This window comes from Ursus arctos, unplaced genomic scaffold (assembly GCF_023065955.2).
Source record: "Ursus arctos isolate Adak ecotype North America unplaced genomic scaffold, UrsArc2.0 scaffold_34, whole genome shotgun sequence".
In the NCBI taxonomy this organism is placed as follows: Eukaryota; Metazoa; Chordata; class Mammalia; order Carnivora; family Ursidae; genus Ursus; species Ursus arctos.
Window position 1 is genome coordinate 4,066,168 of NW_026623030.1, and position 18,572 is coordinate 4,084,739.

The 18,572-nt window shown below is 56.8% G+C and overlaps 2 protein-coding genes and 1 long non-coding RNA gene across 11 annotated transcripts in view; 1 reads left to right on the forward strand and 2 right to left on the reverse strand.

Moving 5' to 3' along the window:
- LOC130542444 (uncharacterized) lies at positions 1–10,282 on the forward strand. Its single transcript, XR_008956999.1, has 2 exons — positions 1–9,828; positions 9,925–10,282. It is a non-coding gene; the product is annotated as an uncharacterized LOC130542444 (long non-coding RNA).
- Positions 10,283–11,609: 1,327 nt separating this feature from the next.
- SLC25A1 (solute carrier family 25 member 1) lies at positions 11,610–15,025 on the reverse strand. The gene is made up of 9 exons (XM_026486352.3): positions 14,845–15,025; positions 14,403–14,510; positions 14,124–14,223; positions 13,906–14,044; positions 13,311–13,395; positions 13,039–13,143; positions 12,718–12,833; positions 12,565–12,638; positions 11,610–12,339 (listed from the first exon to the last, which is right to left on the reverse strand). Exons 1-9 carry the CDS (start codon positions 14,927–14,929, stop codon positions 12,225–12,227), a joined length of 927 nt encoding a protein of 308 aa, XP_026342137.1. The 5' UTR covers positions 14,930–15,025; the 3' UTR covers positions 11,610–12,224.
- Positions 15,026–15,621: 596 nt separating this feature from the next.
- Positions 15,622–18,572, reverse strand: part of CLTCL1 (clathrin heavy chain like 1) — a 93,757-nt gene continuing 90,806 nt past the window's right edge. For 7 of the 9 annotated variants that reach the window (XM_057305835.1, XM_057305832.1, XM_057305829.1 and 4 more), the window contains 2 exons: positions 16,950–17,025; positions 15,622–16,163 (listed from right to left, as the gene is read on the reverse strand). In XM_057305835.1, the coding sequence (XP_057161818.1) occupies positions 16,045–16,163; positions 16,950–17,025 (195 nt within the window). In that variant the 3' untranslated portion in view covers positions 15,622–16,044. Of the gene's footprint in view, positions 16,164–16,379; positions 16,420–16,949; positions 17,026–18,572 lie in introns of all 9 variants that reach the window. The other 2 variants (XM_057305833.1, XM_044379546.3) reach the window with 1 other exon arrangement.

Below are 18,572 nucleotides of genomic sequence, written 5' to 3' on the forward strand. Positions count from 1 at the left end.
GCATCTGCCTTCGGCTCCTCCGCTATGAGCCTGCCTCTTCCTCTCCCACTCCCCCTGCTTGTGTTCCCTCTCTCGCTGGCTGTCTCTATCTCTGTCGAATAAATAAATAAAATCTTTAAAAAAAAATTACACTTCAAGACAAAGACTATTATGAGACATAGAAAGGGATATTTCATAAAGATAGAAGGGTTTTTAATCAGGAAGATATACAATCCTAAATGTCTATGTGTCTAATTGATTTTCACAAAACATTAAGCCAGAAGTGATGGAATTAATGGCATAAGTAGACAAATTGACAAGCATACTTGCAGTTCTAACACCCCTCTTACATTATTTAGAACAACTAGAATAAATTAGTAAGGTCGTTAATGATCTGAACACCACCACCAACCAACTTGACTTAAATGACACTGACAGAACATTCCACCCAACAATGGAAGAACACATTTTTCCAAGTACACGTGGTACAGTCATGAAGATAAACCATATGCCGGGCCATAAAACAAGTCTCAATAAATTCCAAAAGTTTGAAAACTTATGGAGGATATAGTCTGCCCAACAATGGGATTAAGTTAGAAATAGATAAATAATTTGTGTCAAAAAAGAAATAAACAGAAAAATAAGGAGACATTTCAAATTAAGTGATACAAGTACAATATACCAAAATTTGCAATATGCAAGTGAAGTAATGTTTAGGGGGAAATTTATAGCTTTAACAGAAGCTATTGAAAAGCTTTAGAAAAGGAGATATAAAACCAATGACGTAAAGTTCTGTGTTAAGTGCCCCTAAAAGATTAAGAAAATAAAGTAGAAAGAAGAAAATAACAAAAAGCAGTAGCCAATAATATAAAATAGGCAAACAATAGAGAAAATTAAAAGCCAATACATTTTTTTTTAAAAAGATCAACAAAATGGGGCGCCTGGGTGGCTCAGTTTTTAAGCGTCTGCCTTCAGCTCAGGGCGTGATCCCAGGGTCCGGGGACTGAGTCCCACATCGGGCTCCCTGCTCAGCAGGAAGCCTGCTTCTCCCTCTCCCACTCCCCCTGCTTGTGTTCCCTCTCTCGCTGTGTCTCTCTCTGTCAAATAAATAAAATCTTTAGAAAAATAAAATAAAATAAAAGATCAATAAAATGGATAAACTATACTCAAATGGAAAAAATAAACACAAATTGCCCATATCAGGGATGAAAAAGGGGATATCACTGCAGATTATGCAGACATCAAGAGGATAATAAAGAAATATTATGGGGGCACCTTGGTGGCTCAGTCGTTAAGCATCTTCCTTTGGCTCACGGCGTGATCTCAGGGTCCTGGGATTGAGCCCCACATCAGGCTTGTCTGCTGGGAGCCTGCTTCTTCCTTTCCCACTCCCCCTGCCTGTGTTCCCTCTCTCGCTGGCTGTCTCTCTCTCTGTCAAATAAATAAATAAAATCTTTAAAAAAAGAGAGAAATATTATGAACAACTTCATTAATAACCTAGAATTAACCACAGTTAACATCATACTTTATGACAAAATATTGGACAATTTTTCCTAAGATCAGGAATAAGACAAGGATGTCCACACTCACCACTTCTATTCAATATTGTCTTAGGAGTCATAGCCAGTGTGATAAAGGAAAAAAAAAGACATAAAATGTATAAAGATCAAAAAGGGAAGGGTAACATCGTCTCTATTTGCAGATGACAACACTTACGGTGGGAATGTAAAAAAGAAAAACCACTGTAGAAAACAGTATGGCAGTTTCTTATGAAGTTAAACATACCTTTGGATCCTGCCATTCCACTCCTAGTGATTTATCCAAAAAAAGTGAAGAGGCAGACTTGTATTTGAATGTTAATAGCAGCTTTATTTGTAATAGACTCAAACAAGAAATGACCCAATGTCCATCAACAGATGAACTGATAAATGAATTGGGTTAAATAACAATGAAAAGAAGACTCAGAAAAGAAAACTGTTTTGTTTTTGCTTTAAGTAGGCTCCACATCCAGTGTGGAGCCCAACATGGGGCTTGAACTCATAGCCCTAAGATCAAGACCTGAGCTGAGATCAAGAGTTGGAAGCTTAACCAACCGAGCCACCCAGGTGCCCCAAGAAAACTACTGGTATAAGCACAACATAGACAAATCTCATAGTCATTATTCTGAGTGAAAGATACTAGTCTCCTTCCCCCCTAAAAGAACAGATACTATATGTATCTTAAAAGTCTATAAAATAAAAGCTATATCTCTATAAAAGCTCTTCTCACTCATTTTAAATATCTTTGGAAGCTTCTCTAAGTTGCTAGATACTATTCTTTAAGCCATCCCTATAGATCCTGTAGTCCAGACCTCCTTGACTGTTATTCTATCTGGTGATTAATAGAATAATCACGTCCACCTTGCTCCTAGCAGTTAATTCAGCACCCAACACCTGCTACTCTGGGGTCCTGTCATCCCCTTTCCTACTAGGAAGCCAGTTCTGTAATGGCATCTTCCACCTCGCCTACAGAGGGCAGCAAGGATACCCCTTCGTGTCCTCCAGACCCTCCTGTAGATCTGGGGGAGCTCACCGGCAGCTTGTGGGTCTTGTGATCATCAACCCAATTCAACATGCTCCTTTTCTGAGTCTTCTGGTCTCTTCCTTTCCACAACTATTCTAGCATTTCTATTTTGTTTGGTATAGACCATGACTTTTTCCGTGGGCCACCCTGGCAGCATATTAGAAGTTTCTCGAGGGTTCCTGCCAGAGCCTCCCATGTCACGGGAGAGTACCCCTATGTTGATCAGCTCCTCCTTATCAATCTTTGTGTCCCGTTTCTTTGATCCATTGCCCTTAGGGTCTACGCTAAGGCATCCCCTCCTGGTTCTTGCCAGCTCTGCTGAGACAAACCCACAGTTCCCTTGCACACCATCCATGCCCTCCCAGTGGGCCCAGCATTTCAGTTAGTCTATGCTGAGATATGATCCTAGTTTAGGGTATGGTGGCCTGCAGCAGAGGTGGGGGTGACCCAGAAGCAAACACTGTCTGATAAGGTGCCTGCCTCTTTTGAGGTGTGTGCAGAGTTCTTGTGTAGGTGGGGCCACTTTTGTTCACACAGAAATCCTAGAGGGTTCAGGGGAGTCTGGGGAGTCATAGTGCTCATCTATCCAGGTATCTCCACTTTATGTGTCAGGGTCCCACTTCTTCGCCATCAGGGCTCTCACGTCTATGGAAAGAGGCTTGTCTAGGTTAAGATCCCTACTTTGCAGTGCCTCATCTTCATCTTCCCTAGGCTGCAGGGTCTCTTGACATGTGCCTGGTGGCCTCTGACACTCACTGTCGATTAATATCTCTGAATTTGCCATGTTCTCTCATCGAGCAATCAATAATAGTTTGCAACAGCACTTGGTTCCATTGCTCTTATAGTAACCATTTCCTCCATACCTCTCAAGTGCCCAAGACAGTGTACCAGCTTCTGTCTCCCTCTCCACCTGTTTCCCATCCTGGTTCTCCCAGGTGACAGTTTTCACTGTCACCCTGCTACTCATGCCAGGCGCTATCCATTCTCCATGTGCCATCGGTGATGATCTTTCATTGCCACCTAGCTGGCTAGGAATCCAATTTCAGAGAGCCATCCTTAGGGTCCGTTTCCTGGGACCACCTGCTTCTGGTCAAGGCCAAGTTCCCTGGAAGCAAAGCCTGATATTGAGATTCTTATCCAAATGACTTATTTTTGAGGGTGAGTTCTTAGGAGTGAAGAAATCTGTATTAGTTTGCTAGGTCTTCCTTAACCAGTCCCGCAAGATGTGTGGCTTACAACAGAAATTTATTCTCTCACAGTTCTAGAGGCCAGAGGTCCAAAGTCAAGGTGTCAACAGGGCAGCGCTCCCGGTGAGAATCTGTTCCAAGCTTTTTTCTTAACTCTTGGTGCTTCTGGGAATCCTTGGGGGCCCTCGGCCTGTACATGCATTGTTCAATTCTATGTCTGTCATCACACCATGTTCTCCTTGTGTGTGTGTCTTCATGTGGCTTTCCCCTCTGTGTGTGTGTCTGCCTCTGTGTCCCTTCTTACTTCTTTTAAGGACAGCAGTCCTATTGGATTAAGGGCCCACCGTATTCCACTATGACCTCATCTTAATTTACTATCTTAATTACAGCTACAAAGACCCTATTTCCAGTTAGGTTCACATTCACAGGTACCAGGGTTTAGAACTTCAACATCTCTTTTTGGGGGACACAACAGAAGTATAGGGTGAGTAAACCATTCTAATTTGAGCAATGAAATTTACCTCCTGGTAAACTCTCTAGTCTCGGGAGGCTGAGATGGGTGGTTACCCTGGGAGGACGGGCAGGGTGAACGGAAGGGTGGTCTTGGTTAGGGTCAGTTTCCTGTAATCCCATATGGAAACACTAGTGGCTTTACAGATCTGAACTGCCTTGAGGCAAAGTAAGGACCGGCCTTTTGTACCCTATGCCAGTCAGTCCTTGGCTGAGCTGTGCCCACGCAGAGGGAGTGTGGGAGGCTCCATCACCAAGGCCAGTGCTCCAAGATGGAGGCAGCTGTGCTCCATTAGCCGCCAGTACTCAAAGTAGCAGGACAGGTGGGCTGACCACTGAAGGGATCTGGACAGAGCCCCAGTGGCCTCCGTGATGCTACCCCTCCATCTACTTGTCCCCCTTGGTAAATGGCCCACTTTTCTATCTAGCCACCTGGATAAATGCACACCTAGACTCGTGTTCACCTTGATAAGTGCACACCTGGCCATTCAGGTTTAGTGACCCACCCACCCACTTGTGCACCTTGGTAAATGCCCACCTGCCACAGAGCCATCCAAGCCTCGATAGTCAGTGAGCCTGCCCTTAGAGGCGGCAGTGATCTCTGCAAACACAAATCCAATCATAATGCTCCCCTGCTTCAAATTCTCAGGGTAAGAGGATCCTGAGGATTAGTCCCCTTGTCTCTGTGGTTCTCTAGCCCCTGGACTCTGCCACTTCTGTCCATCTGCCCCGTTGGCCTCTGCCTGCTCTCCTGATGCCCACACTCCAGGTCGGCTCCTCCAACGAGCCGGGTGCACAGCCAGCCTGGCCCATCTCAGCCCCACCCTGGGGCTCATTGTGGCCTCTGCAGAGGGGCCCTTCCTACTCACCCCACTGCGACACCGGAGATCTCAGGGCCCCTTCCTCTGCATATGCTCCGTCAACAACCCTAGTCAACACCGGATGCCCTCACTTCTGTTTCCCACACTGAAGAGCAGACCCAGCTGCTTCCAGGACTGGTCAAAGCCGGTCAGTGCCAAAAGAGAGGGACAGATGAGGGGTGGGGACCAGGGCCTTTCGGGGGTTGGGAGAGGTTGGAGGGGCATCAAGGGCCATGGACGGAATGGATCTGCAGATGAATCCTGAGAGATCGTTGGCTTTGGACAGTCAGAGACTGGAGTGCAAGGCAGGTCCAGCAAGGGCCAGGGCAGTTTGGGGGTTACGTCTCAGTAAGTGCAAAGATGGTGCCAGAGGGGAAGGGCGTGTGTGGTCCCTTAGCAGCATCCAGCAGAGATGGCAGCCAGGGTAGATGTGGGGAGGGGGTCCTCGGCCCAGTTCAGGGCTGGGGAAGGCAGACTCAGGATGGAGACGGGAAGTCAGGCTCCTTGAGGCAACACCCCTCCTTCTTTCTCCAGCCCCTCCTCCTACATCTCCTCCTCTTCCCGGACCCCCTTTCTGGCCTCCCTCCCAGGCCCGGCAGGCGAGGCCATCAGGATTCCCCTGATTGCTTTCTTTCATCCCGGTGCCTTTCTCTGCAGCGAACGCCGCTAATGCCTCCTTTATCACGGAATTAGGGGATTTGGGGCCGATAGCACAAAGAGGCCCTCGATAGCGGCCGTAATCAAACGCCAATCGGCCCGATCTTGAGCGGGATGGGGAAGAAAGCGAGCGCCGGGGATTAGCGAGGGACCCGCGGCCCGGCCGGGCGGAGATAGTATCGGCGGTCGCGGGGCTGAAGCTGCCGGGGAGGGCCCGGCTGGGGCCGCAGAGAAAGGCCGGCTTAGCTGCTCAGCGCCGGGGATTCTGAAGCCATTAGGGGGGATTAGCACCCGGGTTAATCTGCTTTGGCCGCTCAATTGTCAGCAGGGAGTGTGCAAGCTGTGGAGGACACCTCTGGCCCAAGCGGCCACGGGACCCCTGCAGTCCAGGCCCAGAGGCTGGTCCCGGTTTCCCCAGTTGACTGGGCCAAGCCTGGTCCCGAGGACCAGAGGTAAGGATGCACACCCCATTTCACCCGGCCAAAGGCCTGATGCGTGGACCTGGCCCAGGACGCTTGAGTGGAGGCAGGCTCTTGGCTCCAGCCTCCACCTTTGCCAGCCTTTTTGGGAGATCTGGGAACACAGACAGTCCCTGCCCCTCCTTGGGAACGTGCTTCCCTTCTGTCCCCCCCCCCCCCACTCCGCCTCTGGCCTTGATCACCCCTTGGAGCCCTGGGCCTCAGCTTCCGCACAGAGCCTGGCTTCCTCAGTAAAGCACACACCCTCCCCGTCATGACCAGGAGGCCCGGCACAGACTGGGGGACGCTGAGGGAGATTGGCAAGGAGTCATCACTTGCAGACCCTCCGTCTTTCCCTTGGGGTCCCTTTTAAGGCTCTGGAGCCCTGAGGGGCGTATTTGCTGACCTATTCAGTCAGGACTGATGTGATGCCACCCGCTGCCTCCCCACGGCTTATTTCCAGCCCTCTCTCACTAGCCCCCTCACAGTGGGGCTGTGCAGGCAGGGGCCTCCATAGGTCCTAGCCAGGTCATTTGTCCCCGTCTGGGAAACAGGGCTGGCTGAGAGGAAAGGTCCAGCCAGGAGGCACCCCTGTCCAGCTGTGCAGCCTGTGCTCACGTTGCTTTCTGTAGGGACACCCCTGCCCCCGAGCCTCCCCCTGGGTTGCTAATGACAGGCCCCTGGATGGGGAGACTCACAGGGGTGTCTCCTCCATGGGGATGCGCCAAGGCCTTACATGAACCCCTGGCTGGCAATAGGCAGCTGGTCCGAAGCTGGCCAGGGAGGCAGGACCGGAAGGGAGGGAGCAGTGGAGAGGCTGCCGGAGCCCTCTTGGTCCCATCCCCTGACCCTACCGCCTTTCTCAGGCCTGAGGCTGGGGGCACTGAAGTAAAAACCTGCAGGAGGAAGAAAAGACAGTCGAAGGTCCTTCCTTCCTTCACTCGGCGAACATCTCTGGAGCCCAGGCCCTGTGGGGTGGACACGGGTGAGCCACAGGCCCAGACTCCGCCCTCCGGCAGCTCGGGTCTGAGTACGCGGGAAGGAAACCGGCTGAGGGGGCTGTGCGGGAAAAGGGGCACAGTCCCTCTACCTGGACACTGTGAATCACAAGGTAAAGGTCGGGGCTGAGGAAGAGGGAACAGCGCGTGCTGCCCGTCTGGGGGTGAGGCAGAAAGCAGGCCGCCGCGGGAGAAGTCCAACCCTGGGAGACGGCCATCTCCAGGCGGGGGTGCGGGAGCTCGGGGTATGTTCCCTCGGGCCGGCGAGTCCGGAGAGGCCGCTGGCGGCCAACGTGGGCCGTCGGTCGCCGGGGCAGGCGCCTCAGGGACTCGGCAGAATGGAGACGGTGGTTGGGTTTGCCGCACGCCGAGTGTTGGGGGACTGCAGGCGAGGTCGGGCATTAGCGGTGAAATACGAGGGTGGGGACTGGTGGCAGTGACCGCGACCGGCCTCCGGACACCCCAGCCACTCAGGCCCGCGGCAGAGCCCGGGGGAGCGCGGGAGCGAGCCTACGCCGGCCGGGAGCGCGCCCGTGACGCCATCAGCACGAGCCGCCCCGACTTCCGGGCGCGAGTGGCCACGCCCCTGCCTGGCCACCTCCTACCCCGCTCTCCCCGCGTGTCCCCAAGGCCGGGAAAATCCGGTTCCTTCTTCACAGATGGACCCGGGAAGCCCCCTGGGTGCCTGCTGCGGACCGCCAGTGGCGAGTGGTGAGAGAGGCCCTGATGGTCTGCGGCCTTGAGCGGCCTGCCTGGGGGCGCAAACGAGCGAGCCCGAGGGTGGACCTTTCCTCAGTCGGCCCTGGCAAGCACAGCCTCTTTCCCGTGACCTGGTCCGGAAAAGCCTCCTGGTCACAATCGCGGGCAGTTTATTTACCTTGCCCTCATCACAGCCCTGGGGGCAGTCTCGCGGACACCGAGAGCAGGGCCTTCCTCGTCGGGTCATCGGGCGGCGCGGGTGGAGAGCGCGCTGCGGGGCTTCGGTCAGCCTGTGTAGGGCACCCGGAGGCAGATAAACAGGCTGCCAGAGAGCCTCAGCCGCACCGACCCTGGCAGCGTGCTAACAGTGCCCAAGGCCCCTGAGCCTTCAGTGCTTTGCAGCCAGGGGCAGGGCAGGCCACTGTAGGTATCTGAGCCCTGCTTAGGAGCAGACAGCGTGAGATGTTTATCCCTTGAGGTCACGTCAGGAGGAGACACCCCCGTGGCCAAGCCTCTCAGGTTAGGCCTAGTCAGTGGAGGATTAAGCGGGGAGGTGGGCGTGGCCTGCCAGGAGACAAAAGTGACAACAGTTGGGGAGGGTCAGGGTTTGACCTAAACTGAGGGGGAGGGGGGGAGAAGGGGAGTTTGCCCTAAGGGATATTTGCCAGGTTGGAGTGGGAGGAGGGCAGATACAAGACCACACCAGGGACCACCTTGGTTTCCATGGGTCACCCACATTGTTGGCCTAAGTCAAGTTCACCCACGATCCTGAGTGTTGTCTGTGGCCCTCCAGTTGTCCTTTGAGGCCAAGGACTTCACTGTGCTTGCATCTCTGTCCTTGTCCCTAGGGTGTCCAGTCCCTGTTCCCAGATCTTGATGTAGCAGGAGCTCCTCTAGACCCCCTGATTCTCTCTCTGCCCCTTACCAAAGAAAGACCCTTGTCCAGACAATCTGAAAACTTGGAGGAAGCAAAAAGAAAGGAAAATACTCTGGCATCTTCAACTGAGATTCTCTTTTCTATAAAGGCTAAGGGCACAACCCGAAAAACAATTCTCTTTGTTGGTTAAAAAGAGACCATTTGTCAGGAGTGAGTGGTTTTTTTGTGTACTAAGCTCTGACTGCCATTCATCATCTACACAAGGACATGGAAAAATCCAGGGGAAGCCTGTGCAGTAGTGGCAGGGGCAGGGGGTGGGTTCAAGGAAGCAGGGGAGCAGGACAGCTGCTTCAGGGCCTCTGCCTAAAGCGGCAGGACACCCATCTTCAGCTCCACAGCAGTGATGACAGCGCTGGAGGCTGGCCAAGCCCCGCCCCAGGAGTAGCCACCACCTCACTCTCAGCTCCCTTATCCCGTCTCTGAGGCCATTGTCCCTCCTGGCTATTGTGGTATGATTCCAGGCTCGAGGCCATGCTAGATGGTGAAGGCTGCCTGAGGCTGAGAGGAGGTTGGCTGTGGCTTCCACCCCAGCACAGAGGTTCTCACTGTGGGTGGGATATGGCGACCTGGAATCTCCACCCTCCTCTGCTCACATCTCCTCTGATATGCAGACGCAGCCACCTCCTGGGTTCCCCCCACCCCACCACTGGTCTGTGTCCAGGTTTGTGGGGGACCAGGCTGGAAATTGAGTCTGTTCTACATCCCAATTCCTTGAAGATCTGGACACCTCTGCCCCTACGCCCCCACTGCCACAAGGGCAAGGATCCTGTGACATCGTCCTCTCTACAGCCTTTGGGGTCTTTGTTAAATGCAGCTGGGCTCCCTCCCTCCAGGACCCTGCCTGCTCCCTTCCCTCCAGCCTTGCCGGCCTTCCCTCAGCCTGGACACCACAAGCTCTATCCGGCATACGGGATGCCCCTCTCCTCCCGCTCCCTTCCCCCAGGTCTCAGCTCCAAGAACTGAGGCCTCCTACTAATTCAGGTAATGTGTGAAGGGGGTGGGGTTGCCTTCACCAGAGTGGGTGGCTCTCTTGTAACCACAGCCCCGGGGTACTCAATCCAGCTCTGTCTTTTCCAGCTGGGCCACCCGCTGTCCACGTTGTGCTGTGAGCCACAGGAGAGGAACCTGACTATGGTAGGACCCTCCTGAAGAGAGAGGAATGGGGGCCCGGTTGCTCCTGGGTGGGGGTCCCCATGCCCTACTCTCAGACTAGTGCAGCCTCTGCCCCATCCTCCCAGTGAAGGGTGAAGGGGACAGGTTTCTGGGATGCTGGTGTGGTCAGTGAATTGATACCATTCCTGGAGGTTAGAGTGCTGGGGGCATTGAGTCCCCTCAGGGCTCAGATGGTGGGCTTTGCCTGCTCTTGGAACTACCTGGAACTCTGGCCAACTGTAAAGCACCTTCTGCAACCCAAAGAAAAAAACTACACATTCAAGGGCTTACTGTGTTAGGCATTGTTCTAAGCACTTTATACGGATGGGCTGGGTTCTTCTGTCACCCCATGTCACAGATTAGGGAATTGAGGTTAGGTGACTTGCCCAAAGTCACACAGTGAACAAATGAGAAGCCAGGGTTTTCTGTTCCCTACCACTGCCTACAGATGCCGTGTGCTCCCCTAGCCTCAGTGGCCTGTGCCATGGGCCAGCACTGCCTATCACCACAGCAAAGTTCCAGAGGCCCAGAGCCAGTGGCCTGTGTCTGGGCCTGCATGCCCTGGTATGTGTGTGGGAGACAGCCCCTGGCCCCTGGGGTTAGGCACGCTTTCCCATGGGGCCCTTTCTCCTCAGTTGCAGCTAAGACTGGTTATCTCCCAAGAGCAGTGAGGGTGCACTACTCAGTCCTTCAAAACCGTTTTCCTTGTACCCATAAGCCCACAATTGTCCCTCAGATCTGCCCCAGATCCCCAGACCTGGGATCTGGATGTTGTGGGAGCTTGCAGGGGTAGGGCACTCTCCCCTAAAAGGAGCAGCTCTAGGGACCAGATTTGCTTACTGGGAGGCTTCTGTTGGCAAGTTATTTCCCAGTCTGAGCCAAACCCTTGAATGACTCTTAACCCATGGATCACTTGGACAGGAAAGTGCCTTCTGCCCCCACACAGCCAGGGGCCCTGGCTTATCCTACACTGCTCTCGGGCCTCTTTCACTTTGGCCCTGGGTTGTGTGGTTCCCAGCTCCTGGTCTCGGGGGGGCGGGGGGCAGGAGGGGCCCTGGGGCCCTGGTCAGGCAGTTCTACCCCATCCTGCCCCAGGGCAGCTGCCTCTCGGCCAGGGTAAAGGAGTGAGCAAAGGCCCCCTGGTCAGATCCTCAGAAACTGGATGCCCCAAAGCACTTCCCCACAAGCAAACCACAGAGAAACAGTGAGGGAGTAAGAAGGTAAAGCTGGGCCAAAGGCTGAGGGGCAGTCAAGGGCCCCAGAGCACTGTCTCCCAGGCCCAACCCCTGGGATAGGGCAGTTCTCCACTCTGCCCATTCACTGCTGCCTGCCAGGTGACCCTGAGGGCATGTTCACCAGCTGACCCTGCAGAATCTTGCTCACAGGCCACAAGCATGGCCTGACAGAGTCCAAATGTTCCTTGGCTTGATTGTGCCAGGCCTCCTGGGGGCTGATGCTGTGGGCACAGCTGGCTCACCCACCAGCCTGCCTGCTGCCCTGCTTCCCTATTTCCCTGCCAGTGTCCTCTGGTGAGGGGGTGGGCCTGCTCTTTGCAGAGGCATGGACAGTCATTATCCACCCACAGATGGGCCCATACAGGGACAGGAGGCTGTGACAGGATCCGGTTTATTCTGCCATGGGAGGGTGGTCCTGAGAGTGGCGAGTGCCACCCTGTCCCGGGCGGAGGGAGGGCCCAAGGGCCAGTTAAGGCCAGTGGCGGGAGAAGCAGGGGGCACGTAGCCCCTGGAATGCGGTGAGGCCAGGCTGAGGCCCGGAGGCAGCTGTGGTAGGCCGGGGCAGGTGCCCCAGCTGCCCAGGGTGGAAGGCACCGGGCTGGGACCGGGCCATGGCTACAGGGCCGTGGACCCAAGCCACATGGGCACCCCGGGAAGTGGGGCACAAGGTTACATGACACGGAACATGAAACACAGGCACACGGCTCATGAGTAAGCACATGGACAAGTGGGCACAGATTCACAGGCCAGAGGGACACCCAGCCTTCGCCGGACACATGGACGCAATGGTGGTGTCATACACACCACGGGACACATGGCACTAAGGGACATGTAGACTCGATGGCTATAGGGGAGAGACCCAGGCCATGGAGTGCAAGGAACAGGGAAAAGGGGCCTTTTGGCACGACTGCACTGGAATCGTGAGAAGAGGGCAGTGGGGACTGGTCTGAAGGCGCTTGGGGCAACCCCCATGCAGACCCCCTCAGGGACTCAGTCTGTCTTCCATACTTTGTTGAGTAGCTTCACCACTTCATCGTAGATGACAAACACGATGGCCACGTCCAGGCAGACCCGGCCCAGGCGGGGGATGGTGCCCTTGTAGAATCTGGGGTTGTGGGGGGGAGAGGCAGGAGGTAAGAAGGCAGATGAAGAACAGTGTCCCTGGACAGTGAGAGTGGGTCCAGATATCAGAGGGACAAGGGCAGGAACCTAAAGGTAAGGACTCCCTGAGGGATAGCCTGGGGCTGGCAGCAGGTATGGGGTGAAGCCCAGGTAGAAGGCCAGGGAGGGCCTAGGGTGGGGACCACAGTCCTGCCCCTCCCCCACTCACGCCTTGAGCCCCTCATTCCTCAGGATCTGCAAGCCACAGTCCCACGTGTTCCGGTATTTGTGCGCCTCCAAGCCCTGCAGGACAGCAGGCCACAGGGATCAGTGGCTAGCCCCTGTCACAAACTCCCTACCCCCTTTCCGGCCCCACCCCCACCTGCATCCGGGTCTTGATAACGTCCAGAGGAGTGTTCCCGAAAACACTGGCTGCACCAGCAACAGCTCCAAACACCCCGGTGATCAGTGGGTTCATGGGCTTGTTGGGGTTGTCTCCTGAATGTGGGTGGGAATTGCAATCAGAATGTGATGGGAAGACAAAGGGGAGGGCTCCTCAGGGCTGGGGAGGAGCATGGACCAGAGCCTATGAATATGGAGGCCCCAGGAGGCCAGGTCCTGGCAGGGAAGACTGAAGAGGAGGAGCCTAACCCAGAGTGGTTGGAGGTAGGGTCTTGGGGCTGCTGACCCCACAGATACATACCCCTGTACCAGTTTCGCAGGGAGGTCATGACGAAGAAGCGGATGGCCTGGTTAGATCCCTGCTTCAACACGGTAGCTGTGAGGCCCTGGTAGGTCCCTTTCAGCCCTAGGGGCAGGCAGGCATAGGAGTCATACTGGTGCCTACCAGGCCCCAGCTGGGGACTGGGGAGTGGGGCGAGTGGCACACCACAGCACCAAAGCAGGAAGCGGAAGTTCAGGCCAGCCTGGCCAAGGTTCCTGGCCCTACCTGAGGAGGAAGGCTTTATGGCTCACCTTGTTCTCGCACGATCTCCCTGACCCCGTGGAAGAATCCTCTGTACTTGGGGTTGGTGGAGGTCTGGTCATGGATGAACTTCACCTGTGAGAGGAAAGCAAAGGCCCTAGCTCCCAGGATGCCCCTGGAAGGGTGTACTTGGCCCTTTGGCTCACCGGCCCAGGGCCCACAAAGATCCAATCAGTGTTGGAGGTGCAGCTCTTCACCTGGAAACAGGGCCACCCAAGGACACAAGGCCCCAGCAAACAAGAGGGCTGGCCTTACTAAAGAGTCTCTGCAGTTACGTTTGCTGGTATTTCCCACAGCTTAGGCAGAAAACATGTTATCTTACATTTTCTGTTTAAAGAAGTGTTCTTTAAAAACCCCAACGTCAGTTGTCCCATTGCCTTTAGGACAGAGTCCAGTCTCCAGAGGAGGCCCTTCCTGCACACCTCCTGTACCCAGCTCCCCAGGCAGTTTCCCCTGTACACACTGCCCTGCTCCTGCAGGACCCTCTCCACCTCACTGGTCTCCATGGAGCACAAAAGTAGGATGACCCCAGCCACCCTAGCACCACCCCTCTGCACACCTTTCCTCTACTGAGACCCTCCCCACCTTGATGGTCTCCATGGGGCACACGACCACCACTGCTTCTGCCACGCCGGCACCCAGGCCGCATAGCAGTCCCCGGGTGCTGTCCAGGCGTCCCTGGGGATCTCGCATGTGGTTGCTGAGGAACTCAAACATCCCGAACCTGGGAACGGGAGGCAGTGGGGTGAGAGGGGCTGCAGCAACCCGGGATGCCCTCCCTCGGCCACCCGAGCCCGCCTCACCTGACGGCCGCTTTAGGGATGGAGCCGTAGAGCAGGGAACTGAGGCCTCGGTACAGGCCCAGGACGCCATGGCTGCGGACCGTCTGCCTCACGCAGTCCCCTGGAGGATGGGGCGTTCAGCGACCCCAGTCGCCCCAAACCCGCCCCCGCCCCCCCCCCAAGTTCCCTGCAGCCCGCCAAGGCTGCTCTCCGAACGCAGGGCCCGGCTGTGCCCTCTGGGTGCCCGCCCTCTCCGTGGCGCACCGCCCCAACCCCCCGCCCCCGCAGCCCCCTACTCACCAATGCCTCGGTACCGCGGAGGGTGCGAGCGCTCGTCCAGCTGCAACTGTGTCTTCACGTACTCGGTGGGAAAGGTGATGCAAATTTCGATGCCGCCCGCCAGGCCGCCTGCGGGGACCAGGGACCGGGACCCTGAGCCCACCACCCCGCGGCCAGGCCGTCCCGCCCGCCGCCCCTGGCGCCCCTCCCCCGCCCCGGACTTTATCCCGCGCCTGTGGTGTAGGGGAGGCACGGCAGCGTCCCCTGCCCCACCCACGTTGTCCTGGCTAGCGCCGAGGGGCGACGAGCCGGGCGATTCCCCACGCGCGGGCTGGGGACCCGGGCTGCGCCCCCCGGCCCGACCCGGAAGTGGGGCGGGGCCTCGGCGTCCCGGGCCCACCCGGAAGCGCGGTGGGACCAACAGAGGGGGCAGACCGGGGGTCCGTGTCCCGAAGGGGCCCACCTGCCAGGATCGCCTTCCCCGGGTGCGTCAGCTTGGCTTTTCCGGACGCGGGCGCGGCGGCCGCCAGAGCGCGAGGCGCGGCCATCGCAGTCGGGGAGGCGGGGCGCCCGACGTCGGCCTCGGGTCCGAGCCTCCTGCTTTCCGCGCTCGGTCCGCGGCGGCGGCGGCGGCGGCCGGTTATGGCCCGGGGGGCGGGGCGGTCGCGTCAGCTCCCGGGCTCCGCCCCGCGTGGTCCGAGCCGGGCCCCGCCCTCGGCCCGCCCCACGCCGGCTGGGAAACTGAGGCCGGGGCGGGGCGAGCGAGGCAGGCGCAGGGGCGGGGTCGAAAGCCCAGCCAATGACCGAACCCACGGTCCTTGGGAGGCGGCGCTGTGCCCGGGCCTGGAGCTGTGGGTCAAGGTGCAGTTTCTAAAACCCGCTCCGGCATCAGGCGGAATCCGGCACGGGAGGGAGCAGGTCTCACGGTCTTGGCGTCTGCTGAGCGACTGGATCCCCGGAGATCGGAAGTGGAGAGACGGGCAGGACTTCCCCCCCACCCTCCGGGGCATATGGGGCTAGTCCCATCCCCGATGTTTAAGGGTTTGGCATTCCAACACCCAACGGGCCGTGCGGCTATCGTTCTCCCCTACGGTATTTACAGCTCCATGCAGAGCACGCAGGAAAAGATCCCCAGTACACCCGGGCTATCTCCCCCTGGGCAGACGCAGGTCCCCCTCCCCAAGAGGCCCCAACAAATCTTTTGTCCCCTGCTACCCACACCAGCACCAAGCAGGGAAGCTTTGCCTTGATAAACCGACTTTAATATTCATGATCGGTAGGAGGCTCAGGGCCAGGTTAGAAGGTCCGTTCAGTTGTGTCTGCAAAGTGGCCTGGAGGGCGCTGCTCCACCAGTGCCGAGCGAAAACTGGGTGCCCCTCCCACCAAGGGCGGGGAATCCCTGCCGAGAACTCCCCAGGAATGCCTGGCTCCAGCCAGAGGGCCTGGAGGCAGGAGGCCACCAGAGCTGCTCTTATTGGGCAGTCAGTGGCTACCCTGGCCTCCCCAGGCTTGGGGATGGCTCAGAGGTTGCCATCACTGGGTCTCAGCAAAAATAAATAATGTCCAGGTGTCCCCACCTCCCATCAGGGTCATCTGTGCTTGTGGGGTGACACGCTCCTCAAGGTTATTAACCCCACTGAAGCGTGTTGCCACTGAGCGCCCACTACACGCTGAAGCCGTACACAGGAGGCTGGGTGAAGGCAGGTGCAGCAGCATATCCATAGGGGAAGCCAGCAGGGGCAGGGCCTGCAGCAGGGCCTGCTGTCACCATCAGCTGCTGGCCTGCAGAGGGAGAAGCAGAGGGTGAGCAGAGCTCCTGCTGCCCCCGAGTGGCCAGGGGCCCAAGGAGCAGGGTCGAAGACCAGCCCTGACCACCCAAGGCTCAGGCACTGGAGAACAGGTGCCTGGGGGCAAGGACAGTGGGAGTTGCTGTTGTGGGGCCAGCTACTGAGGCCGGCCAGGCTAGGGGGTAAGCTAGTCCTGAAATGGGACACTTACTTAGCTCAACTGGCTGGGTCTCAATCATGCCCATCAAAATCTAAAAAAACCAGATTGACATTAATGGTGGTGGTAGGGGGGCACAATGACCCTGAGAAGACACAGTTGGTGGGAGACGTGCTGCGTGCTCACACCACACACTCAGGCCTTTGTTAGTCCTGCAACACACTCCAGAACCCAACAGCTTTTTGGCGCAGTGGACACCAACTGATCTGTCTGCTCAACGGCCAGGCCACCCAGGTAGGCTCTCAAGTCAAAGCCAGCAGCAGCCTTGCTGCCTGGGAGCAGGCAAGCACACACAGCGACAGCTTGGAGTTGGGCAGTTGCTAGGCACAAGGAGCAAGCAGGGTGCCCTCAAAGAAGGCAGGTACCCTCAGAAAAGGAAGGACAATGGCCGTGTCTCTTCAACATTCCTAGATACAATGACCTTCTCCACACCCGGCAGCAGTTGTGGTCCTTCTGTCCCCCACCCTGTCCATTCCCTCTCTGATCTGAAGCCCAGCCAGGGAAGGGCAATGTGAATCACCTTCCTTCCTCTCCCCTCCCTAGGGGCAGTGGGGTGCCACCTACCAAACAGGAGAGGGGCGGGCTCCACCACATGCTCCTCTCGCTTGCGCAGGCTCTCCGAAGCGTCCAGTCTGTCTACCTGCAAAGAGGTGAGGGCACTCGACTGCCTGCCTGACAGGCTGCATTCAGTTTGAGCCAGGAGGTGAATGTGGGGCCGGGAGGCAGCACACAGCCGCCAGGCAAGTCAGAGTGGGGGATGGTTGGAGGGCAGACGCTGTACCCACAGTGACTACTGCCCTGCTCCACAGGAAGGTGAAGCCTCTCTAACTGGGTAGACATGGAACGCCCAAGAGGGCCCTGGTGACCCCCCACTGTTGTCCCAGCCCGGTGCTTTTCAAGCAGGCACCTGGCTGCCGCAGCAGAGCAGTGGCTGGTGACTGCAGGCTGCACGGGCGGCACAGCACACAGGGCTAGGTCCTCCTCTGGATACAGGGGCACCGCTAAGACGACGTAACACTGCCTACATCTAGCTAGCCCAGGCTGCGCGCCTCCTGAGGAGACCCGTCCCCTGACATCTGGGACATCCCACCTGGCAAGGCGGATGCGCCACCTCAGCGCTGGGGGCACCGACAGCCATCTGAGGACAGGCTGCCTCCTTGCTCTTCCTCAAGGCTTCACCAGGGGCTACCCCCTGCAGTACCCATAGGCTGCAGCAGACACATGGATGGGGAGGGAACAGAGCAAGGTGGTGCCAGGGGCCTGATGGGCAGACAGCGCTGTGCTCGTGGCGGCGACAGCAACTGTGTGTCTGGAACCCCCCCCCCCCAAAAAAAAACAAGCACTTGAGTCAGAAAGAAGAAAACATTATGTGCCCTGTGTGCACTCAGGCCTGGGAGAGATCGGGCCAGGCACCAGAACCCTAGCAGAAGCAGCCCTGTTACTGGGCCTGTGCACTCCCCTCTTCCCTCCTTGGGACCACAGCTGAGGTGAGGGAGGAGCAAGACGGTGCGGTGGACGTGCCATCTGTACTCTCTTCCCTCAGCTGGCTCGCACCGAGGCTGAGGTCTAAGCTAAGCCTGCATCCTCCACTGAGAGTGCCAGGAGCTTCGGGGATGAGGGTTTTTCTCAGAGAGATGGTCCTCAAGCTTCTCAAATGAATCGAGAGGCCCTGGGCCTGGTTCTCCAGGCAGGAAGGGGCTGTGGCCTTCTTGTCTGGGCCCCTCCACCTCACAGCAGTCTTGTCTGTTGGGCCCCAGCCCAGCTAAGAATCAGCCCACATCCTACCACTGCCTAAGAAACCTCTATTGAGCCCACCCTAACCCCAACAAGACAGGCGTCAGGTCTGGTGCTGGTGGAGGCATGTAGGGCAGCATCGATGCCCGGAGTCATGGTAGCCCCTGCCTTCCTCCCAGGACTGGGGGAGGTGTCTGGGGACCCTGGGCTAGGGAGCAGGTCCTTCCAGCAGGAAGGCGGCCGTAGCCAAAGAACACTGTTCCACACTGAAGTAGCTATGCAGCTGCAGTGCTGACCAAGGTGACACAGCTGCCAGGATGACCTCCATCATCCATCACAGAGAGGGAGTGTGCTCCCCCTAGTCCTCGAGGCCCCCTGGAGGTCCCAACTCCTGCAGCAATGACAGTCTGAGTGACGTGAGTTCCTCTTCTGTTAACCCGTGGGCCTTGACTC

Excerpts from the sequence above, each read along its gene's own strand:
- SLC25A1 (XM_026486352.3), bottom strand. The coding sequence starts at position 14,929 with ATGGCCGCGCCTCGCGCTCTGGCGGCCGCCGCGCCCGCGTCCGGAAAA. Across the intron at positions 13,396-13,905 it reads GCCCCATGGAGACCATCAAG|GTGAAGTTCATCCATGACCA; the intron begins GTGGGGAGGGTC and ends TTCCTCTCACAG. Across the intron at positions 13,144-13,310 it reads GGAGATCGTGCGAGAACAAG|GGCTGAAAGGGACCTACCAG; the intron begins GTGAGCCATAAA and ends GCCTGCCCCTAG.